Source organism: Jaculus jaculus, chromosome 5 (genome assembly GCF_020740685.1).
Source record: "Jaculus jaculus isolate mJacJac1 chromosome 5, mJacJac1.mat.Y.cur, whole genome shotgun sequence".
Taxonomy (NCBI): domain Eukaryota; kingdom Metazoa; phylum Chordata; class Mammalia; order Rodentia; family Dipodidae; genus Jaculus; species Jaculus jaculus.
Window position 1 is genome coordinate 36974961 of NC_059106.1, and position 25045 is coordinate 37000005.

The window sequence follows — 25045 nt, forward strand, 5'->3', positions numbered from 1 at the left end:
GCCTGTCACTGCCGGGGAGCGTCGCTAAAGTCCGCCACCGTGTACGCCGCCCGCTGTCACCGCCGGGGATCGTCGCTAAATGCGTCACTGTGCGCCCCCCGCTGTCACTGCCGGGGAGCGTCGCCAAACGCCTTCCTGCGTCTGCAGCCACTGGGATCTGGGTGGGCTTCGGAGTCGTCGGCCGTTCCGCGGGAACGAGAAGAGCTCAGCTCGTCTGCTCCAGGCATCCGGGCCATGGTGCAACTCAGGCTGTTTGCAAAAACTGCCCACGGGAGCATTCGGACAGAGCGCGACGCACTCCGGAAAGACTGGGCGACTGCGGTTGCGGGAAAAGCAGGAGTGGGTGAGTGAAGGAGCGAACGGAGGAAGAAGGACGCGTGCGGAAGCGGCAGATTACCGCCTGGCTGTGAGGAGCCTGATCGCGCGCAGCTGTCAGGGTCGGGGGGCCATTCGCTTGACAGCCCACCGAACTTCTCCCTCGCTCCCTAAGCCAGGCCCCGCCTCAGCTCCCGGGCTCCAGCCTCTCTGGCCGGGTGAGCGCGCAGGCGCGGCTGGGCGGGACCTTGCGCCCGCCACGTGCAGCCGCCCGACCCTCCCATCTCTGGCCATGGGTTCGTGTGGGGCCGCGGGCTCCGTGCGTGCGCGATACCTCGTGTTCTTCCAGTACTTGGGCACCGATTTCAAGTACGTTTCCTCACTGCTCTCTCCCGTCCCACAACCTGGGCTAGCGTCAGGGCGGTGATCCGGTCTAGGAGGGTCCTTGCGGTGAACTGGATGTCCTATCTAGGGATGCTGAACATCTGGGGGCAAGGAGCACTGTGTGGCCGCGGGGCGGGGCGGGGCGGACGCGCAGCAGACTCCTGGTGGGCAGCCTCCACGACCCTACCAGTAACCCATCGCTTGCCTCCGTCCACAGCGGGGTTGTGGCCATCAGGGGAAGCCAACGCGCCGTGGGAGTGCAGAACTTTCTGGAGGTGAGCTCTGCTGCGCTGCTCCATGCCCCGGTGGCAGGGCAGCCGGCGCTGCCCTTGTGTGATGTGGGGAAATGTTCCCGGTGCTCCAGCTTTCTTCTTGCTGCCCGCCTGCGCTCTAAGGTCTGTCTCTGCAGGAGGCCGCCAAGCGGCTGAATTCTGTTGAGCCAGTCAGGTTCACTATCTCCAGCCGCACGGACGCCGGCGTTCACGCCCTGAGCAATGCTGCGCATTTGGACGTCCTGCGCCGCTCAGGTCAGCCGCCTTTCTCCCCTGAAGTCTTGACCCAGGCGCTCAACACCCACCTGAGGCACCCGGCCATCAGGTGAGCCAGAGGCTGAGAATGGTTCTGTTCTCTGCAGTTCCCTGCCTGACCTGGGAGATTTAAGGTCCAGACTTTGCATCTATCTAGACTTGGGACGACCTGGGCTTTGGTACTGGGGTCTTCAGTGTGAGGCGAGAGATAAGATACTAGGGTGCCACCAGGGCAGGCCCCTTCCTCAAGTGAACCTAACCTGCTGTCACAGGGTATTGAAGGCCTTCCGAGTGTCCAGTGACTTCCATGCTCGCCATGCAGCTACCTCCAGAACCTATCTGTACCGTCTGGCCACAGGTTGTACTTGGCCTCAGCTACCTGTGTTTGAAAGAAACATATGCTGGGCTCTGCAGACAGAGTGAGTAGATAGCAATGGGAAGGCAAGGGTTCACTGTCCACAAGGTTGAGCCCTCCCTGACTGATCATCTGGCTCTCTGCAGCTGTTTGGATGTGGCTGCCATGGAGGAGGCCGCCCAGCACCTCCTTGGGACACACGACTTCAGCGCCTTTCAGTCTGCGGGCAGTCCAGCGAAAAGCTCAGTGCGCACACTGCGCAGAATCTCTGTGTCCCCTGGCCCAACCAGCCCTTTTGTTCTCCCTCATGAGAACAGGTGAGAAGGGTGCCCCTGAACTATGGTCCTGCACCAGTGCTGGTCTGGAGGCCACCAGGATTAAATTTAGCATTCAAGCTTCCCCCAGCAAAGGCATGTTGATGCTTGACTGGGCATCCACAGGGTCTGTGGGTCAAGGGTGCTGAACACTGGAGTGTGAGCCTGCAGCTGTGTCCTCCCAGCTGGGGAGTAAAAGGCAAGAATGTAGTTTTTCTCCGAGGACCCTAAGCTCTGCCCAGCAGATGAGTTTTGGCAGCCCCTAAAATGGTTTCACTGGAGCTCTTGGCTCTGGTCATCTGGCAGAAGCTAGATTCCACTGCTCCCAGCACTGTCTAGTAGGCCTCCCACCATGGAGGAGCTGCTGTTCTCTACAACCACAAGGTGAAGAGGAACTTCCGTATGGTCAGACAGAAAAGTGCAGAACAGGCTTCATCCTGGCAGATGGCCTGGTTGTGCCCTCCCTTACTATCTAACCTGTGCTCTCTCCACAGGAGAGCCAGAGTAATTCCTGTCTCTCTGCCCAGGCTAATTTGTCTTGTTTGTTTTTTGAGGCAAGGTCTCCTTCTAGCTCAGACTGACTTAGAACTTATTCTGTAGCCCTAAGCTGTCCTCAAACTCATGGTGATCTTCCTACCTCAGCCTATTGGCACTAAAAGTATATGCTAACAAATGCCTTTAATTCCAGAATTCCCAACACTCCCCAGCACTTGGGAGGCAAAGGTCGGAGGATCACTGTGTTCAAGGCCAGCCTGTGACTAAAGAGTGAGTTCCAGATCAGTATGGGCTACAGTGAGACCCTATACACAACACAACACAATCAATCAATCAATCAATCTATCTATATATGTATGTATATATATATATGTACACACATATATATATACACACACATATATATAAACACACACACACACATATATATATATACATACACACACACACACACACACACAAATAAAACTTCAGAATCATGTGCCACTTTGTACATCTAGAGAATCAAATTCTGGCTGGCAGGCTTTGCAACCACATACCTTTAACCATTGAGTCATCTTCCTAGTAGCTACCTCCCCCCCCCCCAACTTTTTTTTTTGGTTTTTCGAGGTAGGGTCTCACCTGGAATTCACTCTGTAGTCTCAGGGTGGCCTTGAACTCACCGTGATCCTCCTACCTCTGCCTCCTGAGTGCTGGGATTAAAGGTGTGTGCCACCACAACTGGCTCCCCCCCTTCTTTATATGGATGCTAAAAATTGAACCCAGGCCAGCAGGCTTTGCAAACAAGTGCATTTAACTGCTGAACCATCTCCCCAATCCTGATTGCTTTTTTTTCTTTTTGGTTTTGATGAGGTAAGGTCTTACTAGTCCAGGCTGACCTGGAATTCACTATGTAATCTCAGGGTGGCTTTGAACTCATGATGATCCTCTTACCTCTGCCTTCCAAGTGCTGAGGTTAGAGGCATTAGCCACCACGCCTGGCCCGATTGCTTCTGATGTTCTGTTGTGTAGCTGTTTCCTATCTGAGGTAGATATAAAAATTCCAGGAAAAATCATGCAGTACCCTTCTACTGGCCCTTCTGGAACCGGTGGTCAGTTATTAGGCAAGGGCCACTGGGTGGGTAAGCTCTGGTCCATTATGTGTTTCTACCATATCTGAGGCCACATGGTGGGCCTGGACTGTGGCTTGGTCATCAGTCTTGTGTGTCCTTAGGAGGCTGCAATTCTGGACCTTGGAGTTTGAGAGCCAGTCTTTTCTATACCGACAGGTAAGCAGTCCTGGGCTCTCCCTGGGTGGGCATAGACAGGCCCCTGTGACAGTCTTGGCTCTTGGCTGCAGGTCCGGAGGATGACAGCTATGCTGGTGGCTGTAGGGCAAGGAATCCTCACACCTACCCATGTGAAAGAGATTCTGGAGAGTCGAGATCCCTTAGGCAAGCACCAGACTCGAATTGCCCCAGCCCATGGCCTATTCCTTAAGTCAGTGCTATATGGAGACCTTGAAGACTTTGGTAAGGTGAAGTGGGGTATCCCCCCCAAGACTGGGTCTTCATGGGGGAGGCAGCTTTTTGTTGGCAGTCAAAGCTCCTGTCATCCTGGCAGATAAGAATCCTACCACTCAGCCAGTGATGGTGGCACACGCCTTTAATCCCTCCCAGTACTCAGAAGGTAGAGGTAGGAGGATCACTGTGAGCTCAAGGCCACTCTGAGACTACAGAGTGAATTCCAGGTCAGCCTTGGCTAGAGTGGGACCCTACCTGGGGGGGGGGGGGAATCTTAGCACTCACTGAGGAAGCCAAGGTGAGGCTGGACTGGCCAAAGAACTCAGTGGGGAAGGGTGGGCTTTGGATACAACACCAGGAAGGAAAAACTGCTCTAATGTAGGGTTTTCCACAGGTCCTATCTTCAGCACCCCACAGGGTTCCACAGTATGGAAACCTCAGGTGAATCCATCCTGAGCAGGGACTGATCCACGCTGGCCAAGCTACTATATTCATAACAACTTGGGAGCTGCAGCAGCCCTGCCTGGCCTCCTATTTCCCTTTGGGTAACCCTCCCTCACCTATCCAGTCCTGCCACTCAGGACACCTCTGGCTCTGAGGGAGCTGGTATGGTGATGGCCATGGGCACTCAAGTAGCTTCTGCAGGTTCTGCTTTTCTGGGTGCACCACCCCCATATTCCTGGGGCTGGGGAGTAGGAATAAAAGGCATAAAGAACCCAGGTGCCTGTTTATTGCTTTAGCCAGCAATGTCCAATTGGTTTAGCCTATAATTCTGGCCTTATCTCTGGGACATGGTCTGGGTCCCAGCTACATTTACCCTTGGTGCCCACCTCCAAAGCCCAGGTCCTCTGTAAGATAAACAGTAAAGGGCAGAGTCATGGGACTGACGGTCACATATCAGCTGGGGGTCTGGGGAAGGCCATTCTTGAGCAGTGATGTGAGGAAGCTTCCTAGCTCCTCATCCTGTAGGAAAGGTGAGCACAGTTACCCACCCTGAATAGTGCAGGGTGGGGTATGTGGGGCATCCCATTCATTACCATTCCCCTTACCTGGTAGGTCCAGGAGACCAGCAGCACCTTGGTGCCAGGATCTTCAGAGTGGGCAGCAGCCTGGATGAGGATAGACTCTACGGTCACAGAACCATCTGGGAGGTGCTGCACACAGTGATCCTTGAGGGTGCTGTGGGAAGACACAATGAGATTCCTGCCTCGCCCGGCCTGTAGGGATAGGGGAAGGACAGGGCTTACTTCTTGAGGTGGCTGTACACACGCAGGGCTGTCTCCTGTTCCTTGCGTGTGTCCTGCAGATGCACACGGCAGGTGAAACGTAGCTGGTGCTCGGCCAGGCCCAGATCCTTGAGGGCTTGCTCTGAGGACACTAGGCGGAAATTCTGTAGGGCAGGGGCAGATCAGCAAAAGGGAAGGTAGGGGTACCATCCCCACTCTACCACTGCCCACACACTCACACTGTCTTTCATGATTAGGGTGCCATGCAAGAGCCGGGGCTTTTTGGCCTCAGGGAGCAGTCCTGTGGGGAAAGAGGAAGTAACTATTAACACAAATCACCAGTCACCTGTGATCCCTGCTGTTGTGCCCACCTGAACCTTCATACCCTGTGCCATCTCCCGCTTGAGCAGCCCCAGAGATATCCCCACAGGAATGCTGGGGCTTGTAGGCAGTGTTACTGTCTCCCCATTAGCGGGCATGTAGCAGTTGACTCCTGCAAAGAGAACCTCAGTTCAGGTGAAAAGCCTAGCCTTTACCACCCCAAGGGCTTCCCCTGCCCACCAGCTGCCTACGGAATTCCTGCTCAATCTTCTGTCTCAGGAACTCCATCTTCTTGGCCTCGCCGTGCACCAGCAATACACACTCTGGCTCTGCTTGTCCCACCAGCTGCATGATGCCCTTGGCATCAGCATGGGCACTGAATGACATGTACTCCACCTGCATCTTCACCTCCAGCTGTGGCACCACAGAGTGCAGACAGTTAGCAGCAGCAGGGGGCTGGTGACCCTACTGAGCCCAGGATAAGGGAGCCACTTACCACCTGCCGCCCCTCCATCTCTAGTTTGCGCTGTCCACTGAGGATCTTGTGGCCCACAGTCCCTTGCACACAGTAGCCAGGCATGATGACCTACAAGGCAGGTATGAAACTTAGCTGCACAGTCCTACAGAATAGGTAATTCTCCTGAGATATCCCTCCACCTGTACCCTGCTCAGCCTGGGTATATGAGACAGGCCAAATACTCAGTCTTAGCTGCTGGGTAGGACCACAGCAACAGAAGGATTAGCATGAGGCCAGGCCATGGACAGTTCAGATACAGGGTGATCCCTCTGCACTTCTACTCCCCAAGACCATGTGGAAGCCCTTGTGCCAGCCTCTTCCTATATCATAGTTCCTCCTCAGAAACTGGCCATGGGCCCTCACCATGTTCTTCTCATTTCCTGCCCACTTCCGGAAGATCTGCAGGGACTGGCCAGCATGCAACATCCCAGGCGTGGCAAACACAACCTGCAAGGTTCACAAGAATCAGGGGATAGCCCTCTTACGTAGCCCTGCCAGAAGCCCCGGCCTCTGGCCAGCAGCTTCTCCCACAGCCCTGCAGGTAGAGACCGTCACAGGCCAGATGTTGAAGAGTTACCCTGCCAGGGCCTCACCATGGGACCTGGGTTGTCAGCAAATGCCCGGTCGAAAGCCTTGATGTGCTTGAACTCAAACATGTTCCTCTGAACAAAGGTCTTCCGGATCTTCTGGTTGGTCCAGGTGATGAAGAGTTTGTAATAGTGATTGGCCTTCTCTGTCAGGCCCGTTGAGAAGTAGATGGGCACCTTCAGGTTCATGCGCTCCCTGTGTATCCACCAGCCCAGTCCATACAAAGAGGCCAGTGTCAGCCTGGGACACATCACCCTGCTCCCTTTGCTGCACTCCTCCACAGCTATGTCTCAAGTTCAGTGAGAAACTGAGCTCCCTGCTTTCTTCATCCCAATGACTGTAAGGCCAGACCCCTCAGCTTGTGTCCTCCTACAAAACATGGGCTGATAGACTCATTCAGGACTCTAGTGGCACACCAGTGGTGGTGCTAATGTGATGTTGCAGCCTTGAGGTACATGGAAAGCTCCAATGCACCAAGACAGTGAAAAGGGCCAATGTCACTGTACCCTGGACATGGTAGTCAGTCCTGCCTTGACTTCTTAGTAACACCACCCTGTCCTGGCTCTGTGAGTGACCAACTCTTCTGTGCACTAAGCAACCCTACCCTCTCCTGCCCACCTATGGAAGCAGTCCCACATGCACCTACCAGAAAGTCTCTAGCAGAATGCAGAGTTCCTGTGCTCGACCAAGTGCAAATACAGGGATCAGCACCTGTAGGCAGTTGAAGCTGGGTCAGGTGGGAGTACCTGGCCATGATACCCCACCCTGAACACAGTGGGTCACAAGATACTTGCTGTATGCCAACAAGTTGAATGACCACAGACACTTTCACTACAAAGGGATGGTCAAATGTCTAAGAACTGAAGGTCTTGTGTGGACTCCAGCCACATGTGGAGAAAACAAGGACCATGGGGACCCTTCTTGGGATATGAGCACAAAAGGCTGGCTGACTCTCAGGGAAGGTTATCTGGAGTCTTTCTCCCCAGTGCTAAGCCAATAGCAATTCCTAATCCCTGACACTTTGATCACATGGACAGTCAAGCAAGCTGGGGGGCCTGAACAATATGGGCACATGCCCAGCCTGCCTGCAGCTACTACCTTCCCACCACGTTCCACAGTCTCATGAACTTTTTTCAGGAAATCTCGCTCCCTGCAGCGCTTGGAGTCACGGATGGTTGTGGCATATGTAGATTCTGTGATGAGCAGGTTTGGGCGGCACTTGTCAATCCATGCAGCCCTGGAACAGAGTTGGGCATGGCCATGGTGGACTGCTCATGGCTGTAGGGCTAGGATCAACAAAGTGGATCCCAGTCCCACCAGTACCTTCTTGGACCACTATGGTATGGGTTCCTCTGCACTGCCCGTCAAAAACCACCAGGGCATGCTTTGACCGGGACAGCAGGGCTTGGGGAGTGGAGGTCACAGACTATAAAGGACAGTAATATGACAACCACCTGGAATGCCTGCCACCATACCCCTACCCTACAGGTTTATAATCTCCAGGGGAGACCTCACAGGGTGAAACAGACAGGCTTACTTACCCCAAATGTCGATCTGGGGTCATATTATAATCACCCTGAGAAAAAAGGTAACAATAAATAAGGTGCCTCCTCACCCCCCCAGCATCCTCCATTCAAGCCAAGGCCTTCCACTGACCGTGTAGACTACGGACTCGGAGCCCACTTTAATCTGGAACATGGCTGCCCCCAGCACATGGCCTGCATAGTATGCCTTGATTTCCAGTTCATCATCTACCTGCAGAGAGAGTGCATTCAGGACTGCAAGGCAGGGAGTCAGTAGAAAACAGATGGTCACTGAAGGCTGTCTCATTTCCTGCCTCTCACAGAAGCCCAGGGCTGAACCAAAAGCAACCACACAAAGGTGACATGTATGCACAGATGGACAGCAAGAAAGACACAGAAAAGTATCTAAGAATCTAGAAACAGTTTCCAGACATGAAAAATGGCAAGAATGTGAGCAGGGGCTAAGGAGTGCCACTTGAGCTGGAGTATCAATTCCCAGGCCCTACTTAAAAAAGGTTAGAAGCAGTGGCAGGTGTCTGGTCTTGAAATCTCATGGGAAGCAAAGAACAACACAACAAAGCAAGGCTGAGAGATGGCTCAGTGGTTAAGGTACTTGTCTGCAAAGCCTAACAACTCAGGTTCAACTCCCCAGGACCCATGTAAAGCCAGACAAACAAAGTGGTACATGCATCTGGACTTCATTTGCTGCTGGAGGCCCTGGTATGCCCATTCCCTGTCTCTTCTCTATCTTTCTGCTTGCAAAAACTTAAAATAGATTTAAAAAAAAAAAACAGAATGAGAGAGATGACTTAGCAATTAAGACGATTGCCTGCGAAGCCTACAGACCCAAGTTTGATTCCCCATGTGAGCCAGATGCACATGGTAGTGCGTGCATATGGAGTTCATCTGCAGTGGCTAGAAGCCCTGGAACACCCATTCTGGCCCCTGCCCCAACAACTCACTCTCTCAATTAAATTAAAAAATAAGGGATGGATAGACAGCAGTTAAGGCACTTGCCTGCAAAGCTAAAGAACCCAGGTTTGATTCCCTAGGATCCACATAAGCTAGATGCACAAGGTGGCACATGTGTCTGGCATTCATTTGCAGTAGGTGAAGGCCCTGGTGTGCCTATTCTCTATTTGCCCCACCCCCCCAAAGAAAAGAAAAGAAAGAACAGGGCTGAAGAGTTGGCTTAGCAGTTAAGGTGCTTGCCTGCAAAGCCTAAGGGCCTAAGTTCGACTCCCCAGAAACCACGTAAGCCAGATGCACATGGTGGTGCATGCATCTGGAGTTCATCTGCAGTGGCAGTTCCTGGCACACCCATTCTCTTTACTAAATAGATAAAAATAAAGAGTGAAGCACAGTACCACCACCACCACCACACGGATGAGGAAACTGGTTGAAATAACGTTGAGATTGGGACCAGTACCCTGTTTGTGGAGTTCAGCATAGCCTATCTGCCACACCACATGCCAAGGTACACATCCTGGCAGGAAACCAGAAAAACAGGATGTATATCCTGGGTTATTATGAGACAAGTCCTCACAGTAAGGTTACCACAGAAGACTGTGTCAGAGGCAGGTATGGTGGCACATGCCTCTAATTCCAACACTTGGGAGTCTGAGGATTGCTGTGAGTTCAAAGCTAGCCTAAGACTATATAATGAATTACAGGTCAGCCTGAGCTAGAGCAAGATGCTATCTGGGGTGGGGGTGTTGTGTCAGGAGGTAGATCACTATGAGGAGTAGGCCTGATACCCCACTATCTGGGGAGGCTGAGGATAGAGGATCACAAGTTTGAAAAGAAACTCAAAAAAACAAAAACCAGGCTGGAAAGATGGCTTGGCAGTTAAGGCGCTTGACTGCAAAGCCAAAGGACCCAGGTTTGATTCCCCAGGACCCATGTAAGTGAGATGCACAAGGTGATGCAAGTATTCAGAGTTCATTTGCAGTGGCTAGAGGTCCTGTTGTGTCCACTCTCTCTTTCTATCTGCCTCTTTTTCTTTTTTTTCAAGGTAAGGTCTCACTCTAGCCCGGGCTGACCTGGAATTCCCTACGGAGTTTCAGGGTGGCCTCAAATTCACGGCGATCCTCCTACCTCTGCCTCCTGAGCGCTGGGATTAAAGGCATGTGCCACCACACCCGGCACTGCCTCTCTTTTTCTTTTTTTTTTTTTTTTTTTGGTTTTTCGAGTTAGGGTCTCACTCTGGCTCAGGCTGACCTGGAATTCACTATGTAGTCTCAGGGTGGCCTCGAACTCTTGGCGATCCTCCTACCTCTGCTTCCCGAGTGCTGGGATTAAAGGCGTGCGCCACCACGCCCGGCTATCTTTTTCTAATAAATAAATAAAATGTTTAAAAAAAAATAAGGGAATTCCTGACACCAAACCCACAACAATTCTTTAGACAGAAAGTAAATCATCCTAAGTAAACTGAACACTGCAGGAATCTATGCACAAAAATAGGCAAACACAACTAGTTGTGGTGGCACACACCTTTAATCCCAGCATTTAGGAAGTAAAGGTAGGAGGATCGTCATGAGTTTGAGGCCACCCTAAGACTACATAGTGAGTTCCAGGTCAGCCCGGGTTAGAATGAGACCCTACCTTGAAAAACAAAAACAAAAAACAAACAAACAAATTTAAAAAAGGCAAACCGGGCTGGAGAGATGGCTTAGCGGTTAGGCACTTGCCTGTGAAGTCTAAGGACCCAGGTTCGAGGCTTGATTCCCCAGGACCCACGTTAGTCAGATGCGCAAGGGGGCACTTGCATCCGGAATTTGTTTGCAGTGGCTGGAAGCCCTGACGCGCCCATTCTCTTTCTCTACCTGCCTCTTCCTCTCTCTTTCACTCTCAAATAAATAAAAACAAAAAAGAAAAATAAAAAAATAATTAAAAAAAAGGCAAACAATGACAACATCACGCATTAGAAATACCTTGCTACTAGCAACACTTCACAGTGATGGTTTGCAACAGGGAGCCAAGTTTTGGTCATAAAACCTGACGAGGGCTGGAGAAATGGCTTAGCAGTTAATGTATTTGCCTGCAAAGGCAAAGGACCCAGGTTCAATTCCCCAGGACCCACATAAGCCAGATGCACAAGAGGGCACATGAGTCTGGAATTCATTTGCAGTGGCTGGAGGCCCTGGCGCGCTCATTCTCTCTTTCTCTTTCCTTTTTCTTTCTCTCTCTCTCAAAAAAAAAAAAAAAAAAAAAAAAAAATTAAATTTTAAAAACCTGGTGGATCCCAGCCCTTGGTGGCTGAGGCAGGTTAGAGTTAGGATTCAAGACCTGACTGCTATACAGTGAGAGCAGAGTCAGTCTCTTTCCACACCCAACCCTCCTGACTTAATGTGGTTTTCTTTCTCAGTTTTTAAAAAAATATTTTTATTTGGGCTGGAGGAAAGGCTTACCAGTTAAGCACTTGCCTGTGAAGCCTAAGGACCCCAGTTTGAGGCTCAATTCCCCAGGACCCACGTTTGTCAGATGCACAAGGAGGGGCATGCGCCTGGAGTTCGTTTGCAGTGGCTGGAAGCCCTGATGTGCCCATTCTTTCTCTCTCTCTCTCTCTCTGATGCTCTCAAATAAAGAAAATTAAAAAAAAATAAATCTATCTTTGTTAAAAAAAAAATGCCTTGCTAGCAGCCTTTAATCCCAGTACTTAGGAGGCAGAGGTAGAAGGATTGCTGTGAGTTCGAGGCCACCCTGAGAATAGAGTGAATTCCAGGTCAGCCTGGGCTAGAGTGAAGACTTTACCTAGAAAAAACAAAAATAAAATAAAATAATAATAATAATAATAACAATAAAGAAATAAAGAAACACCTTGCTAGAAGTATACCTGCAAATAACAAACCAAAATGGAAGTAAATGCTGGTGTGGTGGCGCACGCCTTTAATCCCAGCCCTCGGGAGGCAAAGGTAGGAGAATCGCTGTGAGTTTGAGGCCACCCTGAGACTACATAGTTAATTCCAGGTCAGCCTGGACCAGAGTGAGACCCTACCTTGTAAAACCAAAAAAAGAAAAAAAAAATGGTAGTAAATGAATTCAAATGTTCTAGACGCTTTGTTAATTTTTTCAAGGTAGTGTTTCATTCTACCCAAGGCTGACCTGTATCTCATTCAGTAGCCTCGCCTAAGGCTGGCCTCAAACTCATAGCAATTCTCCTACCTCATCCTCCCAAGTGCAAGAACTACAGGTACGAGCCATCACACCTAGCTATGTTGTAAGACTCTTGAGGACTGGGGAGATGGCTCAGTTAGTAAAGTTCAATCCACAGCACCTACATAAAAGCCAGGCATGCTGGGCATGGTGGTGCACGCCTTTAATCCCAGCACTCGGGAGGCACAGGTAGGAGGATTGCTGTGAGTTTGAGGCCACTCTGAGACTACATAGTGAATTCCAGGTCAGCCTGGGCTAGAGTGAGACCCTACTGTGAAAAACCAAAACAAACAAACAAACAAAAGCCAGGCCTGGTAGCATGTACCTGTAATCCCAGTGTTAGGGAGACAGACACAGTAGGATCCTAGACCTTTCTAGCTGGCTAGTCTAGTTGAATCTAGTCTAGTTGAATCTGTGAGCTCCAGATTCAATGAGAGACACTGTCTAAAGAAAGGAGGGTGGGGGCTGGAGAGATAGGTTATTGGTTAAGGCACTTGCCTGGAAAGCCAAATGACCCAGGTAAGCCAGATACACATGGTGGCACATGCATCTGGAGTTGTTTGCAGACTGGAGACCCTGGCATGCCCATCCTATCTCTTTGTCTCTCTTTCTCAAACAAAAAAAAAAGTGTGTGTGTGTATAATACATACATACATACATACATACATACATATATATATATATATATATATATATATATTTTTTTTTTTTTTTTTTTTTTTTTTAAGAAAGGAGGCTTGGCTGGGCATGGTGGTACACGTCTTTAATCTCAGCACTCGGGAAGCAAAGGTAGGTAGGAGGATCACTGTGAATTCAAGGCCAGCCTGAGACTACATAGTGAATTCCAGGTCAGACTGGGCTAAAGTGAGCCCCTACCTCAAAAAAAAAAAAAAAAAAAAAAAGTTGGTAAGATAGCTCAGCAGTTTAAGGCTCTTGGTTGAAAAGCCAGTTTGGTCCTCTCTAGCACCCACATAAAGCCTGGAGCAAAGCAGTACATGTCTCTGATCCCAATGCACCTGAGACCATGGAAGGCAAAGCCAAAGGAAGCTGAAGCTTCTGGGCCACAGAGACAGGTGTTCCTGTGCAGCAGCAAGAGACTCTGTCTAAAAAAGTGGAAGAGCACAGATACCCTGAAGCTGTCTTCTGACTTCCTCGTGCATGTCATGGCAAACTTAAAACATGCTGTGACTGGGCTGGAGAGATGGCTTAGCAGTTAGGCACTTGCCTGTGAAGCCTAAGGACTCCAGTTCAAGGCTCGATTCCCCAGGACCCACGTAAGCTAGATGCACAAGGTGGCGCATGCATCTGGAGTTCCTCTGCAGTGGCTGGATGCCCTGGTACGCCCATTCTCTATTTGCCTTTCTCTCTGTCTGTCACCCTCAAATAAATAACAAAAAAACTGGTGTGACTGAAGATACCCAACATCAACCCGCACATGTGTATGCATGCCCTCCCACATGAACACACATATACATATAAACACACAAAGTTCTGAGACTCTTGTGTTGCCCTAGAAAAAGGCAAAAGTTCTAATAACTTTAATTTTTTTTTTTTTTTTTTTGAGGCAAGCCCAACAGACGGGCTTTATTTTATGCAAGAGAGAGAAAATTAGGGCATCAGGTTCTCCAGTGACTATAATTGAACTCTAGAAGCATGTGTTACCTTGTGCACGTTTGTCAACTTGTGTGTCTGATTTACATGGGATCTGGAGAATTGAACACGGATTCTTAAGCTTCACAGGCAAGTGCCTTGACTGCTAAGCTCTCTTTCCAGCCCAACTTCAATTTTTTTTTTTCTTTTCTTTTTGGTTTCTTAAAGTAGGGTCTCAGCTCAGGCTAATCTGGAATTCACTATAGGTAGTCTCAGGGTTGCCTCGAACTCACAGTAATCCTTCTACCTCTGCCTCCCAAGTACTGGGATTAAAGGCATGCACCAACACACCTGGCTTTTCCCAACTTTGATTTCTGTAATAAATGTATTTTATAATCTCAACCACTGAAAGAATTATAGGGGCTGGAGAGATGGCTCAGTGGTTAAAGACACGTGCAAAGCCTGACAGCCTAATGATTCCTCATTACCCATATAAAGCCAGATGCACAAAGTGGCAAATGCATCTGAAGTATGCAATGGCAAGAGACCCTGGCATGCCTGTACTCACTTGCTCTCTCAAATAAATCAACAAAATTATAAAAAAAAAAAAAAAAAAAAAGCCAGGCATGGTGATACACACCTTTAATCCCAGCACTTGGCAGACAGGGGTAGGAGGATCACAGTAAGTTCAAGGCAACCCTGACAGTACATAGTGAATTCCATTTCAGCCTGAGCTAAAGTGAAAAACCAAAAATTAAAAAATAAAAATAACAGGCACCATAGTGCTAAGAAATGACAGAGGAGTGCTCAGCACTGAGACACTTCTATCACACCTTCCAAGGCTCAGGGTCAATTGCGGAAGAGGTGGCAGAAAGAATATAAGAGCCAAAGGAAGGGTAGGACTGCTTATAATGCAATCTTCCAGATACAAAATGGACTGGATATCCATGACCTTACAGTGCCTGCTCAGGCTGAAATGGAATTCACTATGTACTGTCAGGGTTGCCTTGAACTTACTGTGATCCTCCTACCTCTGTCTGCCAAGTGCTGAGATTAAAGGTGTGTATCACCATGCCTGGCTTTTTTTTTTTTTTATTAATTTTGTTGATTGATTTATACAAGACCTTCATAATAGGAGGAAAAGACACTGACATCAAAGTAAGAGACTAATTGGGAGGGGGAAGGGATATGATAGAGGGTAGATATATGAAGGGGAAGGTAGAGAAGAGGATTATCATCATTTATTGTCTATAATTATAGAAGTTGTCAATAAAAAAGTTGTTTTTAAAAAAACTCAGTAGATCACAAAAGAAAAAAAAGACAGACCAGTTGGGAAGAAGGTATTCAGGCAGGAGCTGGGGAAATGGCTCAGTGGGTAAAGTGCTTGCTGAGCAAGTTTGACAACCACAGTTCTGATCCTTAGCACTTCTGTAAAGCCAATATAATACTAAGCATCTGTAATCTCAAGCCACTTACATATAACAAGATGGGAGGCAGAGAGAGAAGAATCCTAGAAGCTCACAGCATTTGCAGCAGTGAACAACAAAAGACTCTGCCTCAAATTAATATGACTAAGGCAAGGACTGACACTTGGAGTCCTCCTCTGACCTCCATATGTGCGCTGTGGTACATGCACACACACACATTTTAAAAAGGGGTACAGGCAGCTGGGAAGATAGCTCAGCAGTAAAAGGCTCTTGAGTGCCAAGCCTGCTGGCCCAGGTTCGATTTCCAAGCCACCCACATAAAGTGTATGCAACAAGTGGTGCAAATGTCTGGCGCTCACAGTGGCAAAAGGCCCTGGTATGCCTATGCACATACACGCAAGCACTCACACACATGAAAATAAATATTTAAAAATTTTGCCGGGCGTGGTGGTGCACGCCTTTAATCCCAGCACTTGGGAGGCAGAGGTAGGAGGATTGCCATGAGTTCAAGGCCACCCTGAGATGACAGAGTTAATTCCAGGTCAGCCTGGACCAGACCAGAGAGAGACCCTACCTCAAAAAACAAAAACAAACAAAAAAAAATTTTAAAGGTTTGGGCTGGGGAAAGGGCTTAGCGGTTAAGGCATTTGACTGTGACGCCTAAGAACCCACGTAAGCCAGATGCACAAGGGGGCGCATGTATCTGGAGCTCATTTGCAGTGGCTAGAGGCCCTGGCGTGCCCATTCTCTCTCTCTGCCTCTTCCTCTCTCTCAAATAAATAAGTATTTTTTTAAAGGGGGGGGGAGGGGAGCTGGAGAGATAGCTTAGCAGTTAGGGCATTTGCCTGCAAAGTCAAAGGATCCAGGTTTGATTCCCCAGGACCCATGTAAGCCAGATTCACAAGGGGCCCATGGGTCTGGAGTTCATTTGCAGTGGCTGGAAGCCCTGGTACACCCATTCTCTCTCTATTTGTCTCTCTTCTCTCTATCTCTCTCACACACTATTTGCAAATAAATAAATAGAAATTTTAAAAAAATTAAAATGTTCAACAGGATGGGTAAGAGTACAAGAGAATATAATGTGCTGAATATGATCAAAGCACACTTATGTATAAAATTAGGGCTGAAGAGATGGCTTAGCAGCTAAGGCACTTACCTGTGAAGCCTAAGGACTCAGGTTCAATTCACCAGTACCCATGTAAGTAAGCCAGATTGCCAAGGTGGCACATGTGGCTGGAGTTCATTTGCAGTAGCTGGATGCCCTGATATATCCATTCTCTCTCAAATAAATACATAATAAAAGGATTCAATGAGCGGAATAGTAGTACAAAAGAATGTAATGGGTGGTAAGTATGATCAAAGCACATTTATTTATGTACAAAATTGAAAAAAAGGACCCTTTTAAGAAATATTTATTTGTGCTGTGCTGGGTGTGGTAGTACACACCTTTATTCTCAGCACTCAGAAGACAGAGGTAGGGGACTGTCATGAGTTCAAGGCCACCCTGAGACTACATAGTGAATTCCAGGTCAGCCTGAGCTAGAGTGAGACCCTACCTCAAAACACCAAACAAATAAATAAACACACACACACACACACACAAATTTGCAAGAGAGAATGAATGAATGAACATGGGCATGCCAGGGCCACTTGCCACTACAAACACCAGATACATGTGCCACGTTATGCACCTAGCTTTATGTGGGTACTGGAGAATTGAACCTGGGCTGGCAGGCTTTGCAAGCAAGTACTTTTAGCCACTGAGCCACCTCTGTAGCCCTCAAAAACTTTTCTTGGGGGGGAGGGTTTATTTGGGGGGAGGTATTTTTAGAGGTAGGATTTCATTCTGGCCCAGGCTGACCTGGAATTAACTATGTAGTCTCAGGGTGGCTTCAAATTCACAGTGATTCTTCTACCTCTGCCTCCCAAGTGCTGGGATTAAAGGTGTGTGCTACCTCACCTGGCTTAATTTGTCTTATTTATTTATTTATTTATAAGAAGAGGGAGAAAAAGAATATGAATGGGCATGCCAGGGCCTCTTGCCATTGCAAACAAACTCCAAATGCATGGATGCACGTGCCATTTTCTACATCTGGCTTTGCATGGGTAATGGGGAATTGAACCCAGGCAGTCAGGATTTGCAAGCAAGAGCCATTAACTGAGCCATCTCTCCAGCCCCCCCCAAAACTTTTTTTATTAATTAATTTATTTATTTGGTTTTTCAAGGCAGGGTCTCACGCTAGCCCAGGCTGACCTGGAATTCACTATGCAGTCTCAGGGTGGCTTCAAACTCACAATGATCCTCCTACCTCTGCCTCCCAAGTGCTGGGATAAAAGGCATGTGCCAACATGCCAGGCTCAAAAAATTTTTTTAAATACACAAAAATAATGAAACCTAGCTATGTCATACTAACAAAAGGTTCAAGGATAAAATTATCCAAACGTACAGATAAATAGTAATATAGCTTCAAAATGTATAAAGCAAAACGTAAAAATTAGTAAGAAACAGAAAAATCTACAAACTCTGGGGAATTTTGCTAAAGACAGTCATCACTTGCCTATTTAAAATCCTTCACTCCTTGAACTGGGTGTGGTGACACACGTCTTTAATCCCAGAACTTGGGAGACAGATAGGAGGATCACCATGAGTTCAAGGCTACCCTGAGACTACATAGTGAATTCTAGGTCAGCCTGGGCTAGCGTGAGACCCTACCTCAAAAAAAAAAATAATAATAATCCTTTACTCCTCCTCTGACCCACGTTATCACTTCCTGGTACTACATACCCACCAGGGCTTGCCCAGCTTGCTGTCGGCCTTTGTCTTTTTTGAGGGTGGGGGGGCGGTTTTCGAGGTAGGGTTTCACTCTAGTCCAGGTTGACCTGGAAGTTAACTATGTAGTCTCGGGTGGCCTTGAACTCTCAGTGATCCTCCTACCTTTGTCTCCCGAGTACTGGGATTAAAGGTGTGTACCACCACACCTGGCTTGGCCTTTGTCTTTCTATCCAGCCAACACACAAGCAAATCGAATTTGCCTCAGATTCAAATTTACTCAGACAGCACAAATGTCCTTTAGTGGGGCAGGGGAAAAGTAGCCTGTTCTCTTGAATGCTGCTTGGGTAAGGATAGGTGGGTGGGTGGGGGAGGGGGAACCTGTGTGCACATACACAGATGTGTACATACTCCAGGCTAAATCCAACTGTGGCTGGACTTATATATTTGCCCACTGTTATCTCATGGTGACCCCATAGTGCTAGACAGAAAAGTAAGATAGAATGGCCTGACTCCAAGGCCCCAGGGCCTTAGAGACTCTGTGAAGTGGGCCAGGAATCCTGACCTGGACAGTCTGGTGCAGGTGAACAGCCACCACCTTCTTCATGCAGTCTTTGATCATCTGGGAAGTGAAGAAATTGGCCTCGCCTTTCTTGTCCACGGCAATCTTGCGGTAGTCTTCCAGCAGGATTGGGCAGATGGCCTGGGTGGGGTGGGTCATATAGATGGGCCCGTCGTAGCCCACCATCTCACTGAAGTAGGGGAGTGCCCCACAATGGTCCAGGTGGAAGTGGCTGGAGGGATGTGGCACCAGTCAGCCTGGGACCACCTCTCCCAGCCACCCTACACCAGCTCTGGGCTCATGGTTCACTTATTCTGAGGCCAAATATGCATCAGACACTGCCCTGGGTTCTAAAGATTCAGGAAAGGCATATGCCACCATGCCCTTAATCACAGCACTGAGGAGGCAGAGGTAGGAGAATCGCTGTTTGAGGCCAGCCCAAGACTACACAGTGAATTATAGGCCAGCCTGGGCTAGTGTGAGACCCTATCTCAAAAAAAAAAAAAAAAATCATAAACAGGCAAAACACAAAAGGCTATTGTCTTCCAAAATGGATAGTCTAGATATCTAGCAAAGGAATACATAAATCAATAATTAAAACCTGAATCAGAGCCAGGTGTAGTGACATACATCTATGTTCCATGTACTTGGAAGATAGAGACAAGAAGATCAGGAGTTCAAGGCCAGTGTTAGCTACAGGCAAGTTCAAGGTCAGCATGGACTATCTGAGACTCTTGTTCTCCCCCCAGAAAAATAAACTCCCCAAAATATGTGAATCAGATGGTAACGTGTTTGTGAAGAAACAAAGACAAGGGGAACAAGGTACTGAGAGGAGAGCCACTATCTGGCAGGTGGTCAGGAAATCTTATTGGTAGATACAGGAGGGAGCTGGAACAGCTTGGGGCAAGACTTGAGGAGGCCTTGGGGCAGAGGAAGTGGTACTACTCAGCCCATAGCTGGCAGGCAGTGGGTGATCCAGGTCCAGAAGGAGACAAAACACAAGGACGCCCAAGAAATTGAGGACACCACTTCCTAAAATGGGCTGCTTTTGGCCTAAAGGACTGTTCTGGATACTGGGGCTAAAAGAGGGGTAAAGAAGAGTGCTACAGTCATCAAGAATGAGGCTAACAGGCCAAGTGTGGTCACACACGCCTTTAATCCCAGCACTAGAAGGCAGAGGTAGGAAACTACATAGTGAATTCCAGGTCAGCTGGGCTAGAAAGAGATCCTACCTTGAAAAACTGAAAAACCAAAAGAAAAAAGAGAGGCCAAGGGATGGGAAAATGGCTTAATAGTTACAGCACTTGCCTGCGAAGCCAAAGAACCCAGGTTCAATTCCCCAGGACTCATGTACGCCAGATGCACAAGGGGGCGCATACATCTAGAGTTTGTTTGCAGCACCTCAAGGCCCTGGCATGTCTATCCTCTATCTGCCGCTCTCCCTCTCAAATAAATAAATAAAAATAAAAATATTTCTAAAAAAGAGTAAGGCCAACTAGATCAAGAGGTGACAACAAAGCCGGGTGTGGTGGCACACGCCTTTAATTCCAGGACTTGGGAGACAGAGGGAGGAGGATTGCCATGAGTTCAAGGCCACCCTGAGACTACAGAGTTAATTCCAGGTTAGTCTTGACCAGAGTGTGACCCTACCTCAACCCCCCCCCCCAAAAAAAAGAGGTGACAACAGAGGTTGTGAAGAGGGAGGGGCCTTGGAACTGCTGGCAGACTATGCAGAGAGAACATGGGAGTAGAAGAGCACATGAAGGTGGCTCCCACTGCTCAGCCTCGTCAGAAAGAGCAATGGCAGTCAGGGGCTGGCCCATAAACCTAGATCTGGGGATGGGGGACAATTCATGTGTCTATAATGGTCAGCAGCAGCAGAGCTTAGTGCTCTTGTGACAGCAAAGGAACAAGAGAGAGAGAGAAAGTAAGGCTTAAGGATCAGAGTCAGAGGAAGCATAACCTGTTTGGGTGGCAAAATGGGAAGGAACTGGTGAGAGGGTGCAATCACTATTGTCAAGTGCTGGTAAGAAAGAGGTGCAGGGCATCAGCACACCTGGAGCAGCTCTGAGCTCAATGGGTCAAGCGCACATCTTGACCAGGCTACCCTGCCTGGGTCTTGGCTTCCTGGGACACCTGCTAAGCTTTTACCCATGATACTTACAGGCTCAGCCAATAGGCACAATCATCCCTCTGGCTCTGAAGGGCTAATGTATACTTTGAAGAGTGAGCCACAAGGCAGTTTGGTGATCGAAACCAGGAACCAGTGAATGGGCAATACACCATGGCCTTTAGTCTCCATAGCAGAAAATGAAGATGGACCATCAAAACTGTGACAGACTCAGGCTGGAGAGATGGCTTGGTGGTTAAGGTATGTGCCTGCAAAGCTTAATGACCTGAGTTTGATTCCCACATAAAGCCAGATGCACAAAGTGGTGCATGCATCTATAGTTCATTTGCAGCAGCTGGAGTCCCTGGCAAGCCCACTCTCTCTTTCTCTCTCTGCTTGCAAATAAATACCTAAAAATACTTTTTCTTTTTTTTTTTTTTTGGTTTTTCGAGGTAGGGTCTCACTCTAGCCCAGGCTGACCTGGAATTCACTATGGTGTCTCAGGGTGGCCTCGAACTCACAGCGATCCTTCTACCTTTGCCTCCCAAGTGCTGGGATTAAAGGCATGCGCCACCACGCCCGGCCTAAAAATACTTTTAAAAAAAGAAAAAAAAAAGAAAGAAAAATCCTGTGACAGACTTACCTGATGATTACACAGTCCAAAAAGTCAGTCAGCCGGCCACTCTGGGTGATGTAGGAAAAGTCAGGGAAGCGCCTCTATAAAGTGGAGCCAAGAGAAAGGTCAGAATGCAGCAGTTAACAGGCAGCAAGAGTGGAGCAGTTAATACCCCCAAAGAATGACCTACAGGATGCTTAGGAGGCTCATCTCGGCTCAGTCCCACTTGTCAAGTATGGTAGGAGGGCCACCTGTCCCCTTCCTGCATGGATACAGCTGTTCACACATGCTACCCACTGCCCATTTGCCCCTATTCCAAGGCCCCAGGGACTTTCTTCAAATAACTACAAAGAACAAGTGGGAAATGAGCCCTCACTTGCCCTCTGGGCCACCCACCTGAAGTACTCACATCATCATTATAGCCCATGTGCATCCCACAGTCCAGCATGACATTCTTGCCTGCGATGGAGACCAAGATGCAACTGCGGCCTACATCCTGACCAGCTCCTGCTCAAAGGGAAAGTCAGGTTAGAAGACAGGACCATGCCTCCCTCATTCCCCCAAGTTGCTTCCCTCACTATTGCAAGCGGTAACCCCCATTGCACTGCTGCCTCTGGCTCTGCAGTGCCCCACAGACTGAGGAAACCGAACCCTAAGGCTGCTGCGTGGACAGATGTGTGGGACTGGAAGCATAGCTACCTCCAATGACAGGTAAAGGAAATGCACAGGGAGGGATAATGACATGTTGGGCTATACACCCTCCCCCACCATGCTTCCCCTCATGTCTCAAAGCTACAGAATACTAGGAAAGCACTCATCACTGGCTGTGGTGCCCAGCACTAAACAGAGGCAAGCTACTGCTCTGTGGGTATCAATGCTGCTCCCCTAGATCTTGTCAGATCATTTCTGGGCCCTCAGCAGAGCTGCAAACCAATGAAGCCTCCTTCCCCAGGATTTGTCCCTGTGGAGGTAGGGGTCTAGAAACTGAGCTCTGGCATCAAGAGCCTCCTGGTGATGCCACTGGAGTGGAACAGCCATGTGGCCTCAGCTGAGCCATAGGGGAAAAGGGTCCTGACTAATAACTGTGGCTGCAGCATAGATACCCCACTTCCCAACAGTAGTCCCTCCCATGCTCCTGACAACCAAATATTGTCCCTAGCTGCTTCATCACAAGACCATGACTATGTGGAGCACATACACTCCCCCGCCCCATGTGATCATCTGTTACCTCCTCTGCCTAGGGGCCACAAGGGGAGGGATATGGCCCAAACCTCAACATGGGGTTTGCAGACAACAAATAACTTGATTTCCATCTTGAGTCCTATAGTGTCCCTCTGCTAGCTGCATGCACCACCCATCAGCACCACAGACATCATGGTGACCAACCATGGCACAGAGGCTGCTTCCTTCAGATAGCCAGCCATGGTGGGCTTGAGAGGGATCACAAGTTTTTTCCTGCAGGCCTATTCTGTTCCCAACACCCCTCCCTCCAGAATGTGTGATCCTGGAGAACTGGATCTCAACATCTCCACACTGCACCTTCAGCCTTGAAGTCATACCAAACCCTGAAACCCTCAAGACATTTATAGGAGGGGAAGGACTACCTCCTTACAGGGAGGACCTGACACCATAGGCAAGTGAGGAACTAAGCATTCGTATGGTAGTTTGAATAGACGGCCCCCAATATATTTAGTGTTTTATTAGTTTGTAGTTTGCATCTGCAGCCACCTGGCTGGAGGTGGTGCCACTGGGCAGATCTTAAGGTGTGGTGGTGGGCTTGAAATTTCAATCTAAAGAGATGAAAAGTGTGCCTAGCTGGAGTTCCTGAAGTATGCTGTACTGTGCTGTGCTTTTAGGCTTATGCTTGTCTCTGTGTGTTTGGTCCTGTGAAAGCAGGCCACCTTCTTCTGCCTCCATAACTGTGCCTGGTCTGGAAGTTCATCTCAGTGAACCTGTAGCTGTCTGTAACAGGTGGGTTTCCTAGATTTTAGAACCAGTTTTGAGCCAGGTATGATGGCACATGCCTTTAATCCCAGCACTCAGGAGGCTAAGGTAGAAGGATAACCAAGAGTTCAAGGCCAGTCTGGGCTACAGAGTGAGTTCCAGGTTAGCCCGGGCTAGATAAGACCAAGCTTTAAAAAAAAAGCCAGTTTTGATGTGCCAACTTGTTCCACTCAAAGAGACCCACAATTCCAGGGAGCAAGGACAGTAGCCTGCACTGAACAAATATGTGAGAACATGGAAAAGGAGAAAACCCAGCAGAAAGCAAAGACAACCTCCCTGTCCACACATAAGTTACATCACAGGGGAAGGAAGCATTCCGCACTCTGAGTACAGTTAAATGGAGATTACTATGATGCAGAAAAGTCAAGTTAGGGGACAAAGGTGCCCAGAAAGTTCCAGAATCAACGTAGGACAAATGACTTACCAGCAGGATAGAGAGGGGGTAGCCAGCATGGGAGGCAGGTTGTGCCAAGGCCCTGTGCTGGAATAAGCTGGGGAGACTTTCAGTTTTGGCCAAAGTGACCTAGAATGCTGGGTCATGGGAACAGGAGGGGCTTCCAACACCCTGGAAACATGCATGAAGAAAGCCCAAAACTGGGCTAGGAGATGGTTAAATGGTGAAAGTGCTTGCTATGCAAGCATGAGGATCTGAGTGCAGATCCCCAGAACCTATGTATAAATGCCAGGAATGGTGGTGTATGCCTATGATCCCCATGCTGGAGAGGCGGAGAGAGGAAACCCATGGAGCTCCTTGACTAGCTAGTCTAATTCAATCGGTGACCTCTAGGTTCAGCAAGAAAGCTTCTCAAAGAATAAAGTGCGTAACCACAGAGGAAGACACCTGACATTGACCTCCCAACTCTTCACATACAAGCACACATGCACTCACACACATAGGAACACTTATACACGTTCACATGCACATCACATATATACACAGGGAAAAATTAAAGAAAACCCAGAGATATCCAAGGGGATTCTGAAACTCTAGATTTCAAGAGATTGTTTGCCACTGTTAGACGTCTACATTGACATTTCCTACAAACTGCAAAGATACTTTTTTTGTTGTTTTTCAAGGTAGGGGGTTTCATTCTAGCCCAGACTGACCTGGAATTTATTATGGAGTCTCAGGGTGGCCTAGATTTAGCACCAGTGCCCGGCTATCTGCAAAGGTAGCACCTACCCAGTACCCACTACCGCTTAGTCACCTGAGCCTCAGGGGCTCATTCTCATCTCGTTGTTAAGCAACCTAGACGAAAGGACTCACGGCAAGGTCTAGGACCAATAATCAACCCAAAAAGCCCTTCGTGGCAGGGAGAGGAAGCGAGGGGGCACCAGATCCGACTCGCTCCACCAGCTTCGTTCCTTCGGGCGCACAGCACACGGACCTCTGACTGCGGCCCATGACCGCTCTGCCGGCAAAGGAAAGGAGCAGACTTGCGGAATACCGCAAAACGTGCATGGGGCTCGGACTCACCCAACGGGGTGACTCTAATCTCGGGCATCGTCCAGACGTCTCCACGGCGTTCCCGTAGCCCGCGTGCACCGTCTGCACGAAGGTCTCGAACGCTAGCCGGCCTCAGGCTCCAGCCCCAAAAACCAAATACCCACCACCCTAAACACAGCTACCCACTGGGCAGGCGCAAACGCCACACTTCCGGTTTGCGCGCCGGAAAAGCTGGCCGATAGGTCGAATCGGATTTTAACCAATAGGAACGGGGCGACGGCGAGGGGCGGGGCGAGA

The 25045-nt window shown here is 48.9% G+C and overlaps 2 protein-coding genes across 4 annotated transcripts; one reads left to right on the forward strand and one right to left on the reverse strand.

The window, feature by feature from the left end:
• Positions 1–568: 568 nt before the first annotated feature.
• Pusl1 (pseudouridine synthase like 1) lies at positions 569–4606 on the forward strand. Of its 2 annotated transcripts, none has more exons than XM_045150991.1 (8): positions 569–684; positions 917–974; positions 1109–1296; positions 1499–1645; positions 1728–1898; positions 3604–3658; positions 3730–3906; positions 4287–4606. In XM_045150991.1, exons 1-8 carry the CDS (start codon positions 608–610, stop codon positions 4335–4337), a joined length of 924 nt encoding a protein of 307 aa, XP_045006926.1. In that variant the 5' UTR covers positions 569–607; the 3' UTR covers positions 4338–4606. The 2 variants fall into 2 exon arrangements, with proteins under 2 accessions (XP_045006926.1, XP_045006925.1); XM_045150990.1 differs by having other exon boundaries at positions 3730–3901.
• Ints11 (integrator complex subunit 11) lies at positions 4605–24931 on the reverse strand. Of its 2 annotated transcripts, XM_004657764.2 has the most exons (17): positions 24779–24931; positions 21707–21804; positions 21325–21398; positions 18575–18803; positions 8201–8299; positions 8086–8120; positions 7643–7781; positions 7191–7255; positions 6550–6739; positions 6320–6403; positions 5936–6025; positions 5691–5853; positions 5504–5611; positions 5358–5419; positions 5140–5282; positions 4942–5071; positions 4605–4855 (listed from the first exon to the last, which is right to left on the reverse strand). In XM_004657764.2, exons 1-17 carry the CDS (start codon positions 24804–24806, stop codon positions 4790–4792), a joined length of 1803 nt encoding a protein of 600 aa, XP_004657821.1. In that variant the 5' UTR covers positions 24807–24931; the 3' UTR covers positions 4605–4789. The 2 variants fall into 2 exon arrangements, with proteins under 2 accessions (XP_004657821.1, XP_045006923.1); XM_045150988.1 differs by lacking the exon at positions 24779–24931 and having other exon boundaries at positions 21694–21804.
• Between the last annotated feature and the right edge of the window lie 114 nt (positions 24932–25045).

Excerpts from the sequence above, each read along its gene's own strand:
- Ints11 (XM_004657764.2), bottom strand. The coding sequence starts at position 24,806 with ATGCCCGAGATTAGAGTCACCCCGTTGG. Across the intron at positions 8,121-8,200 it reads CCGAGTCCGTAGTCTACACG|GGTGATTATAATATGACCCC; the intron begins GTCAGTGGAAGG and ends CTTTTTTCTCAG. Across the intron at positions 5,072-5,139 it reads GTGTACAGCCACCTCAAGAA|CACCCTCAAGGATCACTGTG; the intron begins GTAAGCCCTGTC and ends GTCTTCCCACAG.
- Pusl1 (XM_045150990.1), top strand. The coding sequence starts at position 608 with ATGGGTTCGTGTGGGGCCGCGGGCTCCGTGCGTGCGCGATACCTCGTG. Across the intron at positions 975-1,108 it reads GAGTGCAGAACTTTCTGGAG|GAGGCCGCCAAGCGGCTGAA; the intron begins GTGAGCTCTGCT and ends CTGTCTCTGCAG. Across the intron at positions 1,899-3,603 it reads GTTCTCCCTCATGAGAACAG|GAGGCTGCAATTCTGGACCT; the intron begins GTGAGAAGGGTG and ends GTGTGTCCTTAG.